At 30.0% G+C, this 21099-nt stretch overlaps 2 protein-coding genes across 5 annotated transcripts; both read left to right on the top strand.

The window, feature by feature from the left end:
- Positions 1 to 4050: 4050 nt before the first annotated feature.
- On the top strand, positions 4051 to 8441 carry LOC114187416 (sugar transporter ERD6-like 16). Its single transcript, XM_028075672.1, has 18 exons — positions 4051 to 4273; positions 4483 to 4545; positions 4634 to 4723; positions 4995 to 5054; positions 5143 to 5208; positions 5334 to 5399; positions 5502 to 5577; positions 5680 to 5744; positions 5835 to 5927; positions 6020 to 6100; positions 6190 to 6274; positions 6360 to 6406; positions 6495 to 6557; positions 6653 to 6712; positions 6879 to 6932; positions 7037 to 7096; positions 7899 to 8013; positions 8119 to 8441. The coding sequence occupies exons 1-18, from the start codon at positions 4097 to 4099 to the stop codon at positions 8232 to 8234; spliced, it is 1437 nt and encodes a 478-aa protein (XP_027931473.1). The 5' UTR covers positions 4051 to 4096; the 3' UTR covers positions 8235 to 8441.
- Positions 8442 to 11079: 2638 nt separating this feature from the next.
- LOC114189191 (LEC14B homolog) lies at positions 11080 to 17285 on the top strand. Of its 4 annotated transcripts, none has more exons than XM_028077898.1 (10): positions 11080 to 11281; positions 11779 to 12159; positions 12313 to 12432; positions 12803 to 12880; positions 13482 to 13655; positions 14002 to 14079; positions 15454 to 15629; positions 16096 to 16251; positions 16717 to 16777; positions 16861 to 17285. In XM_028077898.1, exons 2-10 carry the CDS (start codon positions 11794 to 11796, stop codon positions 17062 to 17064), a joined length of 1413 nt encoding a protein of 470 aa, XP_027933699.1. In that variant the 5' UTR covers positions 11080 to 11281; positions 11779 to 11793; the 3' UTR covers positions 17065 to 17285. The 4 variants fall into 4 exon arrangements, with proteins under 4 accessions (XP_027933699.1, XP_027933701.1, XP_027933698.1 ...); XM_028077900.1 differs by lacking the exon at positions 11080 to 11281 and adding an exon at positions 11382 to 11400; XM_028077897.1 differs by lacking the exon at positions 11080 to 11281 and adding an exon at positions 11463 to 11543.
- Positions 17286 to 21099: the final 3814 nt, after the last annotated feature.

Below are 21099 nucleotides of genomic sequence, written 5' to 3'. Positions count from 1 at the left end.
AGCATACCCACAAAGACTCATAGCAAATCAGACACAGTATCTTGTTCATTATATAGTACACCTAAATTGTTGACCATCCTCACCATAGCCAGAAAAAAATGTTATACTCGTAGGAACAAAGATAAGATATATTCGAAGATCCTTCACAAAACTTTCTTTTATATTTGTTGAAAATAATTTAAGTGTGAATCAAAGTCTTACATTAAAAAAAAAGACAAAATTAATAATCCAACAGTGGTATCATAGCTTATGATTCAGAATGACTGACCGCATAACCATAACACAAAAAGAAGTCATTGAAATAACTGATGGCATAATCATAACCAAAAAAGGGTCACCATACATCTAAAGGGAAATATACCAAAAAAATAAGAGACTCACCTTAAGGAAAGATTGTTGGGAATAGTCCAAGTGTGAATCTGAGTCTCATATTTGATAGAAAAGACAAAATTCTATACTATATAAGAATAAAGACCCATAACATCATTACGTTAAGATTTTTAGGTTAAAACAATATTAAAAACCTTTTATATATATATATATATATATATATCGACCACTCTCTCTGTGACCATAATCCATATATAACCCAACAATATTTTCTAAAACTTTTCACACACATGTTGATAATATTTGCTTTTATTAAGGTTACTGAGATGTCCTTACATGACTAATAATACAGTTATACAAATGTAATGGTTATGTTGATTTCTTTCTGCAATTACAGAACAACAAAATGATGAGAAGTACGGGTAGAGTAGTACCTTATACCTTATACTCGTATTTGTTTATTCATTTGTGGCACAAGTTCATTACTCATGTACAGCTATAGTAGTATTAATTTAATTTGTGCAATTGATACGAGACTTTGTCTTATCTCCACAAGTGCATGCATGCATAATAAAACTTATATTAAAATAACAATATTAATAATGAAGTGATAAGGTATATGACTCTGGATTTCAGCTTTCAATTTTAGTCGGCTGCCTTTGATAATTTAAATAAAGCATAATCATAATTATGTATTTCATCCTTTTCTTTTAATATAATTAATTTTTATTAAAGACTAAGATATAATATTTGTCATCTTTTAATTAGTTACAATATTTTTTTTACCTTTTCTTTTCGTTTCTTCGTCATTATTCATATTAATTAAAAATTAGATGAAAATAAATGTTTAACTAATACAAGAATGGTATTAATATTATCTTAAATATTAAAAGTGCATTAGTAAAAATATATATGTTTTCAAAGATTTGTTAGTTAAAAAGTAACAAAGAGAGTTCTATTATAATGCAATACTTTTTTTTTATTTAAGAAAAAAACAGTCTCGTTATATTTTTAAGTTGTTTTTTTTTCAACAATTACCATTTGATTAGAAGAAAATGTAAAAATAGTTGAAAGACTAGCGATATTTTTAACTAAATTTATATAAATTAAACATTTCTTGATCAGTATGTTTGTCATTTTAAAATGGTACTATGTCCCTTTTAGGCAAGAAAGTATCATCTAAAATTAGTAAGTTTTTCCGCATTGCACGGATATATTTAGTTTAAGGGAAAATATAAATGAAATAAATGAAAGAAAATAATATTTATTTTCATAATCAATAAAAGATATTTTGCTTTACTAAATACCAACAAAATTAAAAAAAAGGACTTTTGAATTTGAAGAAAATGTTTTAAAATTAAATTACTTAAGATTGAAAATCCAAATTCTCTGTAAAAAGTGTTCTCGAGATAATGTTATTTTTCTCCCCCAACAGTACAACGTGATCTTTCTGGGATACTTGACAAACCAATGATGCAGATAATGACAAGGTTCCTTTGCTGTTTTTTTTTTTTTTTTAAAATATTTACCTCTGTTTCCAGGGACAGAAATTAAGGGTTTGAAGACAAGTCATAAAATTTTGGGGTAGATCTATATAACCTGTTTGTCAGCTATAATTGTTCTTTTTCTCTTATTCTCTCCCTATACATATTCAATATTGTAATATAAAATACTCCATTTTTGTAATATAAAAATAGTTTATAGTTTAATTAATATGATTTCGATTTCTTAGATTAGAGAAACATTTTAATATTTTAAAAAATAATTTTAATTTCTAGACTTAAAATTTTGAGAGACTAAAGTAATCTTTTAAGTATAATTAACAAAAGTTGTTTGGAACTTAAAATCATATATATAAGTTATTGTAAGTGATAACATAAAGGCATGAAGAACTATGACTTGTGTTATTTAATACATTTTTAATGAAAATAATAAAGTTATTTTTTGTTTTATATTAATTGTGATATTATTTTATATTAATTATAAAATTTTAATTTTTTAACATGTAAATAAAAATAAACAAAAACAGCGATAGATAATAATTGCATCATTCAAATAGTTAATGAAAGAATTAAACATCCCTCACTTAATTAAAAATGTTCTTGTTAAACACTCGAACAAATCAAACAAATTTAATAAAGACTCGAATCAAAATACTTACATATATGTAAATACACATGTATTTCCACTAATAAAAAAAGTAAATATAATATAAATTTGTTTTTAATTTTTAAACTATTCTCGTGTCACTTTTTCATTAAATGATACGTATTAGTTATACAGTAGTATTGTTGAAAAAGGGAAATTAAAAAGAAAATAAAAGAAGCAAACAAAAAATGTTAATAAAAAACATTTTTGTTTTGGAATGGAAGGAATAATGTTTTTGAAAAATATTAACGATCAGAAAGGTAAATATAAATAATATTTTTGGAAAGATTAAAATCCAAGTTATAAACCTTTAGAGAGAGAGTTAGATTATGATTAGATATGGTTCATAATTGAAGATAACACACCTCGAGACATTCTGATCATTATAAACTGGAAACAATAGAGATATGAAATGAGTTTTAAGGCTTATCATAGCATATTTAATACCATGATTTATTTATATACACTATATATATTGAAAAACATAATTTAATTTCTAATGTTTATTCGATTACATTATCACTTATTTTTAATTTTATTCTAATTAAAACTCTTTTAAGAGACTTTAATCATTTTAATAATTCATCTTTTTTTTAATTCAAATTATATATATATATATATATATATATATATATATATATATATATATATATATATATATATATTATAGGGTTAAGTATGTTTTTAGTCCCTGAACTTTGGTCCAAAATTGGAATTCGTCCCTGGTCGAAACTTTGATAAATTTCAATACCTAAATTTTAAAAAGGAATGAATATAGTCATTTTAATCCAATTTTGTTAACTTTTTTTAGGTTTCGAACGCATTTCTCAATAAATATTAGAGTTGTTTACGTCATTTGACACATTCTCAACTCAATATTTACTGAGAAATGTATTTGAAACCTAAAAAAAAATTAACAAAATTAGGTTAAAAAGGACTATATTCATTCATTTTTAAATTTAGGGACCAAAATTTATCAAAGTTTCGACCAAGGACGAATTTCAATTTTGGGTCAAAGTTCAGAGACTAAAAACATTATTAACCCATATATATATATATATATATATATATATATATATATATATATATTATTTTAACGAGCAAAACAATATTTGAAAATGTTAAAGTTGAATTATTTAAGAAAATAACTTAATTAATATTTTTTAAGATATTTTGAAGTGTTACGTAAAACTTTCATTATTTAAAACAATCCAAAACAACTCATATATAGAGTCTTATATTCTTATTGTTCCATCCGAGTAGGAACCACGTAAACTATGGTGAATAAAGAAAGCGCAATCATGCAGTGGCACTCGTTTACCAACAACTTGGATTGGAGCTTCTCATTCATCACCAAGAACACCTTCAAATTTGTTCTCTTCTGAACGCCACATCAGTGACAGCTTCATTCCCACATGCCTCTAAGTTCACACGTTTCTTCATTTTTCCATGCCATACCCTTTATCCCTCATCAACACTATCATCACAACATTCCAAACATCTTTCAATGTTTCATGCAGTATTATAAATACCCTGCAACACACCATGCTTTTGCATTCTGCTACTATCTTGTGTTGTCACTGTTCTTTTGAGGCCATTTTTCTTGTTATATAAGAATATGGCAATTGAGCAGCACAGGGATGTGGAGAGTGGTGAAGCCACCAAGCTCCACTGTTTACAAGAGCCCTTCATTCAACCAGAGGAGGCTAAGCATGGGGAAAACAATGGATCCATTAGAATGGTTTTGCTTAGCACACTTGTTGCTGTTTGTGGTTCTTTCACATTTGGAACTTGCGTAAGTATTGATCTTAAACAAACCATAGGAAAATTACAGTTGGAAGCCATGTATGTTTTCAGTGGCAAGACTACTGAAAGGGGAAATTAAAAGAGAAGAAAGTGAAAGTTTCTGAGCATGACTTGAGAAAGAAACATACCAAATGTACAGAAAAGGAAAAAAAGCTTTCACCTTTTTTTTATGTTGTGCTGAAGTTATCATTTTGGCAGGTGGGGTATTCAGCACCAACTCAAGCAGCTATAAGGGAAGATCTTAATCTATCTCTTGCTGAGGTTAGTATATTCTGGTTTTCCATTCACATTCTCATTTATATTATACAAAATTCTCTCTTCTGATTTCCTTCTTTTTTGGGATTGGTAGTTTTCATTGTTTGGTTCTTTAGTAACCATTGGTGCAATGCTTGGGGCTATGACCAGTGGCCGGATTACAGATTTCATTGGCCGAAAAGGGGTATGTGAAATCTAAGTGCCTAAAAAACAGAATCTATATTCCGAACCATGTATTAATTATGCATGTAACATGTTAGTTATTACTTTTTTGATTTAATAGTATATTTATAGATACTATGACAGGACTTGTATTTCTGCATTGCCATTCAATTATAAACTGTTATGTATGATAAATTTCTTGACTGTAATAATATTATTTAAAGTTCATATTAAAGATCAGTTCTTATTCACAATATAATGCATATTAAACTGTTACTGTTCATGTGAAACAGGCTATGAGGATTTCAACAGGTTTTTGCATTACAGGATGGGTAGCTGTCTTTTTCTCAAAGGTATTCATTTTCTGCATATATGTGCTCATATGAAGAAAAGTTGTGGCAAAATACTAGATAGGTTTTTATTCTTTTCTATCTATTGCAGAGTTCTTACTCCCTTGACTTGGGAAGATTTTCCACAGGGTACGGCATTGGAATTATCTCATACGTGGTAACTAATTTTGATAATCACTTATTCCATTCATAAAGTTTAGGCTAACTTAAATATGTTTGTTTATTCATATATGTTTCCTCTTCACTATAGTATATATAACAAAAATATGTATAATGTAACAGGTTCCTGTGTACATAGCAGAAATAGCTCCCAAACATCTTCGAGGAGGACTTGCAACAACAAATCAGGTGAAGAAATATTAGGAACTTTCCTATCTTGTTCTATATTTAAATTTCAAGAGTTAAGTCCAAGTGAGTTGAATTTTGACTCTGACTCTGATTGATTTGCAGCTTTTGATTGTTACTGGAATGTCTGTTTCATTCTTAATAGGAAGTGTCATGAATTGGAGACAGCTTGCACTAGCGGGTAAGCACATAATAACACTAGTTTTGAATTGTAGGCTAAGGTGTAACAAATTATGGATACAAAAAGGGTATAACTTTTATTTCTTTGATTTGAACTGTGCAGGGCTAGTACCTTGCATTTGCTTGGTGATTGGTTTGTGCTTTATTCCTGAGTCCCCAAGATGGCTGGTAAGCATTATTCAGCTGCTAAGGACCAAATCAATGCAGTATTTTCTTCTTAATCTTGCAATGAAAACTAACATGTATGTATTTTTTCAGGCAAAGGTTGGCCGTGAAAAAGAATTTCAACTTGCTTTAAGGAGTCTTCGGGGTAAAGATGTGGATATTTCTCATGAAGCTGCTGAAATTCTGGTACATAACAAGATGATTGAGAACCTTCAGAGAAATTTCAAAACAACTTGACATGTTTTTGACCTTAGCTAATTCTTTTTTTGGCTCAATAGGATTATATTGAAACTTTTCAAAGCCTTCCAAAGACTAACCTGTTGGATTTGTTCCAAAGCAAATATGTGCGCTCGTTGGTTGTAAGTAACACACTTTGTCTTGCAGAAATCTAGTGGCAATGAACATAATTGCTCAAAAGATCTAAATTGCATTTTTGTCTCAATTTCAGATTGGGGTTGGGTTAATGGCATGTCAACAATCTGTTGGAATTAACGGCATAGGATTCTACACAGCTGAAACTTTTGTAGCAGCTGGTAAGTGAGAAGAGTCAGAAGAAAGAAACCAGTTTCTTCGGTTTGTTTTGTCACACTTATTTTTCTTCAACTGTTGAATTTGCAGGATTTTCTTCAGGAAAAGCTGGAACCATAGCATATGCTTGTATGCAGGTAGTTCATCCCTCCACTAGTTTCTCACAAATCAATAGCGTGAATACCATTATTGTGTCTGAACTTCACCAGTTACAATGAATGACAGGTTCCATTTACTATATTGGGAGCAATTTTGATGGATAGGTCTGGAAGAAGGCCTCTTATAATGGTAAATCTATTTGAAAGCAATCATTTATTAAGAACAAGTAAAATTAAGTGGTGTAAGAGCTTTGTTTCTTGACAAAAGTTCTTGTACACATGCAGGTTTCTGCAAGTGGGACATTCTTAGGTTGCTTCATAGCAGGAATTGCTTTCTATCTCAAGGTAAGTCTTCAGTATTAAATGCATTTGTACTGTCATGATAAAACAGATTATAGTTTGAGGTCATTTAAACTTTAAACCAGAACAGTATTATGTTTCAATAATTTTATCTGCACATGGTCCTCATGTGTGCCTTTTTTCTAAAATTGTTGATGACTCAATGGATCAGGACCAAAGCTTATTACTTGAGTGGGTACCTATATTAGCAGTTTCTGGCGTGTTGGTGAGTTTTCTTCTGCAACATTAATTCCTACCCTACTCCCCACGTTCTGTCAAATTCTAGTTTGACCTGAAATTGTCCCATCTTTTGAATCTTACTGTGATCAGATCTATATAGCAGCATTTTCAATTGGAATGGGACCAGTTCCTTGGGTGATAATGTCTGAGGTATGTATCATTTAACACCAACATTTATAATAAGGGTTAAATATGTTTTTGGTCCCTCAAGTTTTAACGAAATTTGGAATTAGTCCCTCATCAAAACTTTTGACCAATTTAGTCCTTCATCTTTCAAAATGCATGAATTTAGTCCTTATAACCAAATTTTGTTAAGTTTATCTGACGTTTCAAACACATTTCATGATAATATTAAAATTATTTACATTGTTTGACACATTTTTGCTTCAATATCAACTTAAATACTATCATGAAATGTGCTTGAAACGTCAGATAAACTTAACAAAATTTGGTTAAAAGAACTAAATTCACGCATTTTGAAAGATGAAGGACTAAATTGGTATAAAGTTTTGATGAGGGACTAATTCCAAAATTCACTGAAACTTGAGGGATCAAAAACATATTTAACCCTTATAATAATGCTAACTCTTGTAGCATATAATGCTGGTCAACATTGAACTGATACATCTTCCTATTATCGAAGTCGAGGTCAAAGACAGTTAAAATACTCTTTATTCATTCTATTTTTCGAGACATTTTTTAAAGACAAAACGTTAATGAATAGATTCTAAAACGAATAATACCTCGAATGCGTGATGAATGAGAATAATTCTATCATCGTTATCGTTAGACTTGGAATCGGAACAATACTCATCGATATTTGTCTAAAAAAATGTGCTACATAAAATGTCACAATTTTGAAGGGAATACTGTGCTGCTAAAATCCTCTCCAACACACTCAGTTAAAAATAAAAATTTGCATAAACTTGATGTTACTTTTCATATTTCACAGATCTTTCCCATAAACGTGAAAGGAACTGCTGGAAGCTTGGTGGTTTTGTTGAATTGGTTAGGAGCTTGGATAGTTTCATATACTTTCAACTTTCTTATGAGTTGGAGTTCTCCAGGTAAGCACAAAACATAACTATAGAACCATGCATTCTTAATTTCTTGTGCCTATCTGACTATAATCAGTGAAATGTATTTATGTTGTTTTTGTTTTCTTTGGACAGGTACTTTGTTTTTGTATGCTGGATTTTCCCTCTTAACTATTCTGTTTGTCGCAAAATTAGTCCCAGAAACCAAAGGAAAAACATTGGAAGAGATCCAGGCTTGCATTAGTTCATAGAGAGAAAGAAAGTTTCCACCATTTATCAAATTCTTTTGGATCCATTTAGGATTCTCAAGGCATCAAATAACAGATTGTGCCATATCCATTTTTTTTTGCTGCATAGTAATAACATATCGTTAGCATATCTGATAAGAAAAGAAAAAAAAAAACATATTCTGTAACACTGCCTCTTCTGATTCTTTTAATGGATATTCTTGTGAGTAATTAATTGCTTCCAAAATTTCTCGATGCAATCTAGTTCGAACTTGAGGTTTCACGGATTACAAAAAAAACGAAGACTTTCAATTACCATGTGATAATTAATTTGAGTTTTTTCTGTTCTTGTTGCAGTACTGAAAGGAAAACTTAAATAAAAGAACCTACTGTACCGTGTACCGTGTTGTTCGTCGTTAATTTAGTTTTTGTTAACGGATGGTAGTTATTACCTTAACCAGATACATCATAGATTTAGATTGAGGTTCACTATTAGTCCACGATCTTGTCTTAAAAATTTTACACCATACGAAATTAATCTTTAAAAATAATAAATAAAAGAATAATGGAAGTAGTGTAAAAATGAAAACAATATAAAAGAAGGTTTTCAATTTTACCAAATATAAAAGAAAACTATAGATTTTGTGATGATTAAAATATTTTTCTTTCTTACTACAATAATTTGGAAATATATACTTTGGGAAATGCATAATAATTATTTAATCTATCAGTAATTCACAATAGATTTATTGCACTTTTTAATATTTAATTTAAGAAAAATGCTTAATGGTAGAACAAAAATGGAATTTCTAAATAGGCATCAAAAGATAAATATAAAGATTAAATCTTTTCATAAATATCTTTATGCAAATTTCTAAAATATTATAGAAAATACTAACCCAACACCTTTTGCATAGGCAGAAAAAGTATAAGTAAACGTAGTTTTATATTGATAATAATTTAGAATAATATGAATACGCATATATAACCCAAAAGTTAGTAATGTAAGTTATCTATGAACCTCTCTAAAACTTAATGAATGAACATATATGAGAAAAATGTTCCTTTCAAGTGGTACTACAATTGGCTTTATTATACTCACCCAAATTTAGCATGACACCATTAAAAAGTGAAATTACCATAGTTTAAAAAAGGATGAAAAAAGTATGAATTTCCTCTTGTGTGTGCATAATTCTTTCGATGCATATTTTCTAATTAGGAATAGGAATAGGAAAAGGAAGAGGAAGTGCTTGTTTTTGACATGTGTTATAATAATTTTTTTTATCGAATTGTTGATGAACATGTTTTGTGAATTATGAGATGTTGTGTATTATAAGATGAATATGGGCTATATAAATGCAAGTTCCTGTATTTTGTATTTGTAGTGAGAAATCTAAATATTGACTTAATAATCCGAGAATTTAAGTTCCGATTATTCATTTACTTAACAACATGAAAATCTAATAGTTAAGTTTAATTTGTAGATAAATAATGATTAATGTATTTATCTTTGTATTTTCACCCATTCATATTTTACTGGCCATAATAGATATAAATCTATACAAAAAAGATTTTTATGGTCCTCCACTTTGATCAAAATGATTTCTATCATCTTCTACTTTGGCCAAAATGAACCCTTAATAGAACCTCACGATGGAAAAATCATAATTATCAATTATACTGACGTGATAAGAGAGCATTAACATATTTAAATAAATTGAATAAACTTATAATAATTATACGTGAGTATTCGCAAATATATGTAATATATATATAATTAATTAATTGGATTAAATATGTTTTTAGTCTAGATTCAAAATCAGAATTTGTTTATGTCCAAAACTTCAATATATTTTGGTCCCGAAACTTAAAAAATGAATGAATATAGTCATTTTAACTCAGTTACGTTAACTTTTTTGAGATGTAGAACATTATTCTTAGCAGATATTAAATCAGAAATGTGTTAAATGATGTAAACAACTCAAATACTAACATGAAACGCGTTCAACATATCAAAAAAAGTTAACATAATTGGATTGAAATGACTATATTTATTTATTTTTAAAGTTCAGAAACCAAAGTGTATCAAAATTTCGGACAAAGACGAATTTCAATTTTAGATCAAGATTGAGGGACTAAAAACATACTTAACACTGTATAATTACGTTGTTTTTCGCTTTTTTATTTGTAATAAACATGTTTAGAAAGTGAACATGATTTAATAACTTGTTTTATATTTATTTTATGAGTCTTTATAATTAGATATGATTTTTTTATACTTATAAGTATTTTACTTTTTTTAATATGGAGGTAATATATATTAATTATTTTCTATATCTTATTATTTATTAAAGAGAGACATAACTAAATTTTTTTTTCACAAATTCATTTAATATTCTATGAAACCTTTTTTTCAAAGCTTATTAAAGATATTTAATACATTTTAATATCGAAGAGTCTTATAAGATTTCGATTATTAATAAACTTGATGATAATAAATATTGTTATTTTTTGAGATACATATTTAAGGTTTAGGGTTATTTTCTTGAAATATATTATAAGTGAAATATGTTATTTGTTTCTAAAATTAAATAATGTTTGTTTTTAATTCTAAAAGATCTCTTTAGTTTTTTATTTATAAAAAAGAATCAAACAAATATTTTTACTCTCATCTGTAATTTTAATTGAAATATGTTAGATAATTAATAATAAATATTAACCCTCCTGTTAAACGATATTATTATTATTATTATTATTATTATAATAGTCATACATTTTTACCGTGAATTTTAATTTTAATTGTTAGTAAGAAAATTATTTATTATTTTGAATCTTAATTTAAGTTAGAGCTTGACTCACTACCTGGTATGTCTGTATCAGCCTGTGTGAGTACCTTACGTGTTCAGATAGCAATTTGTGAAGAAACCAAACAAAATAACAAAATGAAGGGCCTTTGACATTTCTAATTTTCCAATATTTAATATTCATTCTTCCCAAATTGTATCACTCACACTGCAACACCAAAACCAACTGATTCAATTCTAGACTTCACTTCTTGTTCCAAATCAGAGGTCACCTTCAATCTCCTATAATTCCTTTGGTTTTTTTTTTTTTTTTTTATTTATTTCAATTTTCACTTCAGCTGTTTGATCTTTCTCTCTGGAATAATGCTCAATTGTGTTTCATATTGGTATTCAGATGTTCGTTTTCCTTTTAATTACCGTGATTGGACTAAAGTTCCTTTCTTTTTGTTCAATTAGTTTGTTCTCTTCATTTCACACCAACCTTTTGCTGAATCCACAAAAAATGACCGCAAATGAAAACCTTTTAGCTGTGAGCAACGACTGTTTTTAGTTTATTTCATATGATTTGCTTCTTCACTGTGTGAGACTGAAAGGGGTTCTCTTTGGCACTGAATGTTAGCGTTGAATGTTGAAACTCATTCTGGGTTTGAAACAGTTCGAAATTTAAAGATTCTCCTTATATTGTTGAATATTGTTGGGTATTGCTGGCTTAAAATTTCTCTGGCTCAGGGTTTCTCATTGGAATTGGTGTTTTTTTTTTTCAGGATACCGAGAGAATTATGAGTCGGTCGAACAAAAATAAGAGTACTCGTAATAATGAATCTTCTGCGGGTGGAATAGCTGGAGAAAGGGATATTCATCTTGATCATGAAATTGCACAGCTCACAAAACTTAGGTCAAGTCCCCATGAGCTTTTGGGCCGTGTTGTTCCTGGTAGGATGAGGTTGCCTGCATCTACTGTGAGAATGTTAGTTGGTAGAGAAGGTAATTTTTCCGGAAGAGGGAGATTTTCATCAGCTGATGGATGTCATGTGTTAAGCCGGTATTTGCCTACCAAAGGTCCTTGGATTGTGGATAGGATGAAAAGCCGTGCCTATGTTTCACAGTTTTCTGATGACGGTTCTCTTTTTATTGCTGGATTCCAGGTTATTATTATCATTATCATTGTACTTAATGTAGTTGTATGTTTAAATTATGTTTGAAGCGAAGAAGGTTATGTTAAATTGAAGAGTTTTGTACCAGTACAAAAGGGTCACTAGATCTTCATTTCTAGCTGTTCGTGCTTTGTTATAAAACAGGGAAGCCACATACGGGTCTATGATGTTGATAGGGGCTGGAAAATTAAAAAGGACATCTCTGCCAGAAACTTACGGTGGACAATTACTGATACATCTCTCTCACCAGATAAACTCTATCTTGTAAGTTGAGTTGATTGCTAATGAAGTTGGTAATCATGGATATTACTAGGATCAAGGATTTTCAATTAAATACTACCTATTTTGTGAGGCCAAATTCTCTACTAGTATGTTGGTACTCGCCCTCTACCGTGCCTCCAAATTACCCTGAATCTTATATATTAAAAATACTTTTAATATATTTTGAATTATCAAATCAATGTAACTTAAAGACACAATATGGGAAAAACAGCATAGAATCCAAGTTCTAATTTAATTTTGACCATGGCTCATGAATGTGAGCACCTTTATCACAAGTTTGAGTGGTTAACCCCTTTGTTTCTTTTAGCTTCTCGTAGCTCACATTTGACAATTTGTTAATTAATTATTGCAGGTTTATGCCAGTATGTCACCAATTATCCATATTGTTACTGTTGGATCTGGAACAACAGAGTCAATTGCAAACATCACAGTATGTACTGAAACTTGTTCACTCTCATTCTTTATAGACTGTCAAATATGTTTTCATAGCTTTTCAATGTTGTAGAGTGGTAAGCAAATGTTACATTTACAGTTATTTTCCTAGTTGTGTGAAAATTATATTACTTGCAATAACTGTATTCTATGTTATTCTTGTAAGATCAACCACTGGCTAATGCAAAAGTTGTCACCTTATTCTAAGCAATTCAACTCTGTAAAATAAAGAGAAGCTTCTTATGCTTCTATAAAATGCAAAAAATTGTAATGTTCTTTCTTATAGATGCAACCATCCTTTTTATTTATTGTTGATATTTAGCATACACAGATTTGTTCTTATGCATTAAATTTCCAACCTAAAATGTTTTATGATATCTATAATGATAATAAAGGAAATACCCTACCTTGGTTTCTAATTTTTCTTATACCCTTTCACTGCTTATTATGACCGCTTTTGTTTTTCTCATTTTCTATCCAGCTTTTATTCTCTATCTTCTTTCAGTTAAAAATGCGGGCAATGAGTGCCTTTTTCTAATGTATGCACACACATTAAATAATAGTTTGTTTTACATTTGGGGACCTTTCTACTATTGCAGGAAATTCACCATGGATTAAATTTCTCTTCTGATGAAGATGATGATGAATTCGGAATTTTCTCTATCAAGTTTTCAACGGATGGGCAAGAGCTTGTGGCTGGAACCAGTGACAGTTCAATATGTGTATATGATCTTGGAGCAGATAGGCTTAGCCTTAGAATTCCTGCTCACCAGGTATTCTATACTATTTGGTATAACAGTTGCTAATTTTGAATAGTTAACAAAAAACTTGAAATATATGAGGATAGCGATTAAAAGTTGGCTGACTGCTTAAAATCTGAATAATAACTGACACTAAATTTAGATATTTTCTCCTGAACCAGTAAAAACTAGTCATGGTCCATTTTGGAATAGAGTTGGGAATTTTGGGAAGGCAACCAAATTTGAAGCCCGAGAATAATCTCTGCCTTTTCCTTTATCTTTGTAGAATTTACAATTATTGTAGTACAGTGAATCAAGGTGAACCTTTATCTGTGAGCAAGGAAGTGGATCATATCTGATGTGCCTTTTCTTGTTGCAGTCTGATGTTAACACTGTCTGCTTTGCTGACGAATCTGGACATCTAATATATTCTGGAAGTGACGATAGTTTCTGCAAGGTAATATTCATATTATTTGGTTAAAATGAATTTGACAATATCTGCTGATTTCTTTGTTGGCAGTGATATATTTTTTTTACAGCATGCTTTTATTCTATTATTGGTGAGTTAAGTTTATAGTACCGATCACACCCTTAGAGCCATTATAGGACTGATTTGGAAAAGTTTCTCCATAAGGACCTTTAGGAGAGAAAAATATGAAGTAAAAAAAGGTTTTTGGAGAAGCTATGGGAGCGTTTACAAACTAGCTCGTGCATAAGTTATTTTTAACTCGTGGAGAAGTCAATTTCATTTTTTGTTCATGTTTTTCTCTCCTAGAAGTCTTTATGGAGAAATTTGTCAAAACAGACCCTTAAACTGTTGTGGTGAACGGATAGTGGATTTAATTTGATCTCACTCGATGATGGCAATGCAATTAGTTTGAGTTTATTTTAAAGCTAAGGATATAGGTTTTTGTTGTTTCATCTTTTACTAAAACCAAGTGTGTTTTTCATAATGAAGAAGAACTAGGATACTTGAATTTCATTTTTCTGTTTCTTCTGCCAGACCTATTTTAACTAACTTGAAGACTGGCATGTATGTGGAATTAATATTTTAATATCTATTTATTTATTTTTAAATGTTTCTGATAGCAATTTAATATGGGGAAGGATCTTTTACTGTAAAATAATTTAACTTTCCTGAAGGTGTGAAATAAACCAGCATTTAGGTGTTCTCCAAGATTAAGGGGTTTCTTGAGATTTTTTTCTTTGAAATATAGAGGTGCAATTGGTGATTTCCAAGGTTATGCATTTTCTTTTTCTTTAAAATTACTCAAAATCTGCAACCTGAACTTTCCTCAAAGTGCTTTACAACTTTTTTAAACCTTCGTGCTTGTAAAGAGTATTCTTCAAATGCTTGGAAGTTAGTTGAGATGTGACTATTAGTATATTTATTTCAATGATATTATTTAATTTCATAAAAAAGGAACATGTTTACTAACGTTTAATGTGGTAACTGGTTAGGTCTAGATTAATGGATTAGCTACGTTGTCAAGAAAAAGCTTGACAATATAAAGAGCCCAATAGTAGGGCAATATTTATGCTAGTGACTTGTTGGTTGTTGTTTATATAGCCAAGCTTTTCAAAGATTGGATATCTTCGGTTTATGCTGCATACTAAGGAACGAGTTTTCAATAAATATCACATTATATAAAATAAGTATATATTTATGAATGTAGTTGCATCTCAAGGTGCTAGCCCAAAGACAGTGTTCTTTGAAGCTTGGACCTTGCTCATAACTAATGAGCTGAAGATTTAATGTTAATTCTCAAGTTGTTGCTCATTGACACTACTAATAATTTTCAATATTCATGGCTGTTGTGACATTGTGCAGGTGTGGGACAGACGTTGCTTTGTCACCAAAGGACAACCAGCTGGTATCTTAATGGGACATTTAGAAGGCATTACATTCATTGATAGCCGTGGGGATGGCCGATATTTAATTTCGAATGGAAAGGATCAAACTACCAAATTATGGGATATTAGGAAGATGTCTTCTAATGCTATAAAGTAAACATTTTTATCTCTCACTTGTTACGTATGTTAAGATTTATGCCAATGAATTTCATAGCTTCTCTCTGTAACCTGAATTTGCTTTGCTGTTGAAGGAAGAAAGAATACAGAGACCAAAAAACCGAGAGTAATTTAAATAATAAGATTTACAAAGAAAAAAAAGCTAATATTGATTTGAAAAATTTGATCTACAAAAATATAAAGTATTAATTGAGTTTGGAAGTTACATTGAGTCTGTTGATTCTATTGCTAACCCCTTGTAAATGTTATCCTGGTTCTGAACTGATGTGAACAATTGGACTGAGAATTCTGTAGTTAACTGATGCTGCATGAATGGAACTTACTCTTTCAATTGATATATTGGATGATTATTGATCTGGCATGATATTTTATGCTAAGGCAACACTTTGGTTCTGTGATGTGTATTTAAGATAAGAATGATGTTTATTTGTTAAACCAACAGTCTGGGTCTTGGAGATGATGAGTGGGACTATCGGTGGATGGACTATCCTGAATACGCAAGAAATCTAAAGCATCCTCATGATCAGTCATTGGCAACATATAAAGGTCACTCGGTATTGCGTACTTTAGTACGCTGTTATTTCTCACCTTCATACAGGTATCTTTTACTTCTAGAACTTTCTTACTTTGGTGTACCATTGCTCTGTAACATGATTTAAGATTCTAACTTATCCAACATATTTAGCTGTTGAATTGAAATTGCTTATGATTCTTTGTATTTGTTACTTTCATATCAAAATAGCTATATATTTTTTATAGTAATGAACCAAATCAATGGCTGTTAGTTTAGTAACTGGAATATGTTTCACAGAGTGGCTAGGATGTGGCTGTGCTTCATTGTCATCCATGATTCTTTTAAAATTTTCAACATTTTGAAGACCTTCTTGTTTCATTAGATTATAAAACCCAGATTTGAATTAATAGAACAAGTTTCCTCTGGCGTTGGAACTAAATATTGCTGAGAGAATATATTTTTCATGAAATATTGTTTAGCATATTTCAATATTGGTTCTTTTGTGATGATATTCCATGTTCTCACTGATCCTTTCCTTTCTTTTTGCAGCACTGGTCAAAAGTACATTTATACCGGGTCTAGTGATTCCTCTGTATATATATATGACCTGGTAAAAGAAAATTCTCAGATATTTTATGAATAGTTAACTGCATTTGTATGAAGAATTGACTTAATAAAATTTATATTTTGTAGGTAAGTGGTGCACAAGTTGCAAAACTTGATCATCATGAAGCACCAGTACGAGATTGTAGTTGGCACCCGTTTTATCCCATGATGATATCTTCAGCTTGGGATGGTGACATTGTGAGGTGGGAATTTCCTGGGAGTGATGAAGCCACTGTTCCTCCAAATAAAAGAGCAGGTCGAGTTCGTCGGAGAAATTTGCCTTATCTATAGCTTATGCTCTTTGTACATTGTGTCTCTTTATGGAACTTTTGTGTCTCTTCTTCCTCTCTTCTCCTACAGTTATAGAAAGGGTCCCAAAAATTTGTTATCATTATTTATACCTTGTTCTTCCGTTTTGCAAGTCTATCAGGGATGAACATGAAACCTTAGTTATTGTACAATGCTGTCCCCTTATGTATTAATAGACTCCAAATCGTTACTAACTTTAGCCTTTTCACTTTCTATTATATTTTCAAATTTCAAAGGCTGAAAGTTATATCAGATTAATAACAATAAGAGAAATAATCTAATGTTATTTTCTTTCTCTTTTACACTAGTATATACAATTCTGTTATTTTCCCTTTTCTTAACTAAACATGTCACTTCAGAGATGTTTTATCCTTCACTGTTTATAGTTAAGTTTTACATTTAAGTTTGATAAAAAATCATGTAATTAAATCAAAATAACAAAATATGTATAAGTAAAAAAAGAGGTTATATAAAGAAGGGTTACATGAAGTTCAGAAGAGTATGAATGCAATAAATGTATTCTGTTTACAAAAGAAACGGTTGAAATACTAAAATTATTGACTGGATTTTAAAAATTGATATTAACTTACTCTCATCACTTGTGAAAAAAACATCAAATGAAACCAGGTCTTGTTGGTATAATCAAGGGTGTTTAGAATCAAACTCATAAAAGAACAATTGAAATTTGATCATAAAACAATCGATAATAAATTAAAATTGAAAATATTTACAAGAGATGTGTGTGGAAGAGAAAAAAATTAATATACCTAATTTGTTTCACGTTCTATCTTTTTTCATTTTTGTCTATTCTTCTTTTAATTTGATTGGAAATGAAGTAAATCAATTAACTCCCCTTCGAATGAATTGTCTTTAAACCCCCCAAAGATTGAAAGGTCAAGAATCTATAATACCTATACAAGATTGAAAAAAGAATTGCAGAAGTTAGTTGAGAGAATTAAAGATATTGGAAACACGAATGAAGATATTATTTTTCAAAAACCAATAGAATGAATACACTTCTTAGCATATTATCGTCTACATGGTAAGATCTTAATTATCATGAAAGATATGATAACTAGAGTCACAATCAAAGATAAGGAGAGAACAAAAGAGGGAAGAATAATGCAAATTCAGACAATGGATCTTAATCAACAATAAAATGGATTCATGCTTTCCAAAATTTTATCTTTGACTATTGAAGTATAATTCATAAGTATGCATTACCCTAAATAACAATTATATGTTTAAAAAAGTTATTCAAGGTTTAAGACTAATAATAATTTCAGCTCATCAATAACTTCAACATCATAGCATGCTATTGGTGGTTAGATATGACTTCTTTTCTTACGACAACTTTGAAAACGAGTTTGAAGACTGGGTTGTTATGAGTGCACGAAAAACGAATCTTTATAATAATTAACATGATTATGTATGAAGGGTGGAGTTTTATTTGCATCCTAAAGTGGATCACAAGAGATGTGTCATCATCCTTATTAATGCTCGTGTGTGCATTTAGGGTTCATAATTGCCAGCATGCACTTGGAATATCCCTTTTGATAACTTTCCTCCCCAAAAACAACGTTCAAAGTGCATTCTCCATCTATGCATCGGCCAATGTTTTCATTTTAGTAATCATTTTCTATTATAATATACACTCCTTTTCTAGGTCAAATACTACATTCTAAGATTATGCATCCAAATATGTGTTACATCTTGAGAGTAGAGAATCAATGGGTTTGTACTCTATCCACTGGATAAATATCTCTTCCGTATTTGTATTTATATTTGTGTGAATATCCGTGATACGGGTACCTGCATATTTTTTTAATATCTACAGATATCTACGGGTACCTGTAGGTATTTACAAAAGAAAAAAAATAATATTTAATAAAAGGCTTAAATACCTTTTTGGTCCTCATTTTCGTAGTGTTTGTTGCGGATGACCCTCATTTTGACAAAATATTTAAAATGGTCCTCATTTTTACCGAATGTTTAAAATGGTCCTCATTTTTGCAATTCGTGTTTTATTTGGTCCTGTAACGCTGTTTAAATCATTAACAGAGCACTGTACAGGTGGCACGGTTTGTATTAGGGTATATGGCTAATTAACGTTAATTTTTCAATTTAGGAGAAATTTTGCAATTAGGAAAATTTATTCGTCTTCGTCTTTCTTGAGCTCAGATTTGCAGGAGAAGCAGCTAATACTTGTCATTTCATCATTGGATTGCAAAGGTATAGCAATAAGGTATCTCTGTAAGCATCAATATTTAACTCTTTAATCGTTAACATTACTCTTTCCCAAACTGCTAGGTGTGTGCTCCTAGCAGCCTTCCATAGTATCTTTAATTTTTTGCCAGAGAATCTTTTATTTGCATACAAATGCCTCATGCAAAATATTAGCTGCAATGACAATCCAATGATGGAATGACAAGTATTAGTTGCTTCCTCTGCAAATCCGAGTTCAAGAAAGACGAAGATGAAGAGATTTCCCTAATTGCAAAATTTCCCCTAAATTAAAAAAATTAATGTTAATTAGCCATATGTACAATGCTCTGTTAATGATTTAAACAACGTTACAGAAAATGACCAAATAAAACATGATTTGCAAAAATGAGGACCATTTTTAAATATTCTGTCAAAATGAGGACCATCCGCAACAAAAACTACGAAAATGATGACCAAAAAGGTATTTAAGCCTTAATAAAAGAATTTAATCATAAATCCAAATAAAAATACAATGCATAACCTTTATAAATTTCAAACAAAGTGAAACTAATTCATTTAAATAGTGTTGAATGACAGTTTACAAATAAATGAATTTTTTTTAAAATCAATTGATAAAAAATAACACATTCAAAATCAATATGTTAATGTTTTAATAATTTTTTTAATTTAAATTAGAGTATAGCGGGTACGGGTATCTACGAGTACAAAATATTATGATAGTCGTACTCACGCCATTAACATGCGGGTATAAAAAATACTAGTACCAATTACTTGCGGGTATCCATTTTCAATATCCATTTCCTTTCCGTTACGAGTTTTATTCGCGGGGTACCCGCCCCGTTAACATGTGGGTATAAAAAATACTTGGACCTATTACTCATGAGTATCCATTCTCAATATTCATTTCTGTCCCGTTACAAGTTTTATTTACAGATACCCATGAATACGAATTTTTTTGACATCCTTAATTGAGAGGATTATGCTTCATTGAGATTGATTAATAATTGGATTTATTTTTTAACTCAATAATATATAAAGAAAAAAAATCACATAATCATTATCTTAACATTTTAGATTAAAAGTTGATTCATTCTCATTATTCACGTGTCTTTTAGAAAATCCCTCAAAAGATTTGTCATTAATATGTATCTCAAATCACATTAAATTGAGGAGAGGTTAAGCTTTGTGTAATTATGATTTTGATAGAATATTGGGTAAAGGAGTGTGGTGGCCGTACATTCAACACCCCCATCAAGTAAACTGATGAAAAAAAAGGCTCATTGGATGAAGGACTTCATGAATCATCATTCATGGAAGATGGACCAACATGATGATATCCCCTATGAAAAAAGAGAAATGACATGATAAGATGATACACAAATCACATCCTAAGCCATTTTCCTTTGTGTAAAAGAGTTTATCATTTAAGTTTTGGATATTTAGTAAGATAAAGAAAAACGTGTTGAACTTGGCCAATGAATATTTTCTCTCTCAATTAACATGGTGTGGCAAAATTATTAGATAATCTTGCATTTAAATTCGTGCTTAAGTTTTTATCTTAATTTTGAACATATGAAAGGACATTTATTGAGAGAAAAAAAAAAGTTCAATCTTTTTAATGGATCCTAGTATTTTCGAAAATTAGGTATTAACTTTGAAGGAAAGACATAACCAAGTTCACATGAAGAAAAAAAAGGTTGTCGTCCCTATCCATTTCCACTTCACGTGTATACTTTGTTCACTGTGTCTCTGGTGCAAGTAAAAATGCCACACATACTTTTTTTTAGCACG

The sequence above is a fragment of the Vigna unguiculata genome, chromosome 6 (assembly GCF_004118075.2).
Source record: "Vigna unguiculata cultivar IT97K-499-35 chromosome 6, ASM411807v1, whole genome shotgun sequence".
Lineage (NCBI taxonomy): Eukaryota > Viridiplantae > Streptophyta > Magnoliopsida > Fabales > Fabaceae > Vigna > Vigna unguiculata.
Note: the sequence above shows the minus strand (reverse complement) of the source record. Positions and strands in the feature narration are given on the sequence as shown.

Excerpts from the sequence above, each read along its gene's own strand:
- LOC114187416 (XM_028075672.1), top strand. The coding sequence starts at position 4,097 with ATGGCAATTGAGCAGCACAGGGATGTGGAGAGTGGTGAAGCCACCAAG. Across the intron at positions 4,274-4,482 it reads CTTTCACATTTGGAACTTGC|GTGGGGTATTCAGCACCAAC; the intron begins GTAAGTATTGAT and ends TCATTTTGGCAG. Across the intron at positions 6,407-6,494 it reads TAGCATATGCTTGTATGCAG|GTTCCATTTACTATATTGGG; the intron begins GTAGTTCATCCC and ends AATGAATGACAG.
- LOC114189191 (XM_028077897.1), top strand. The coding sequence starts at position 11,517 with ATGACCGCAAATGAAAACCTTTTAGCT. Across the intron at positions 12,433-12,802 it reads CACCAGATAAACTCTATCTT|GTTTATGCCAGTATGTCACC; the intron begins GTAAGTTGAGTT and ends TAATTATTGCAG. Across the intron at positions 16,252-16,716 it reads TATTTCTCACCTTCATACAG|CACTGGTCAAAAGTACATTT; the intron begins GTATCTTTTACT and ends TTCTTTTTGCAG.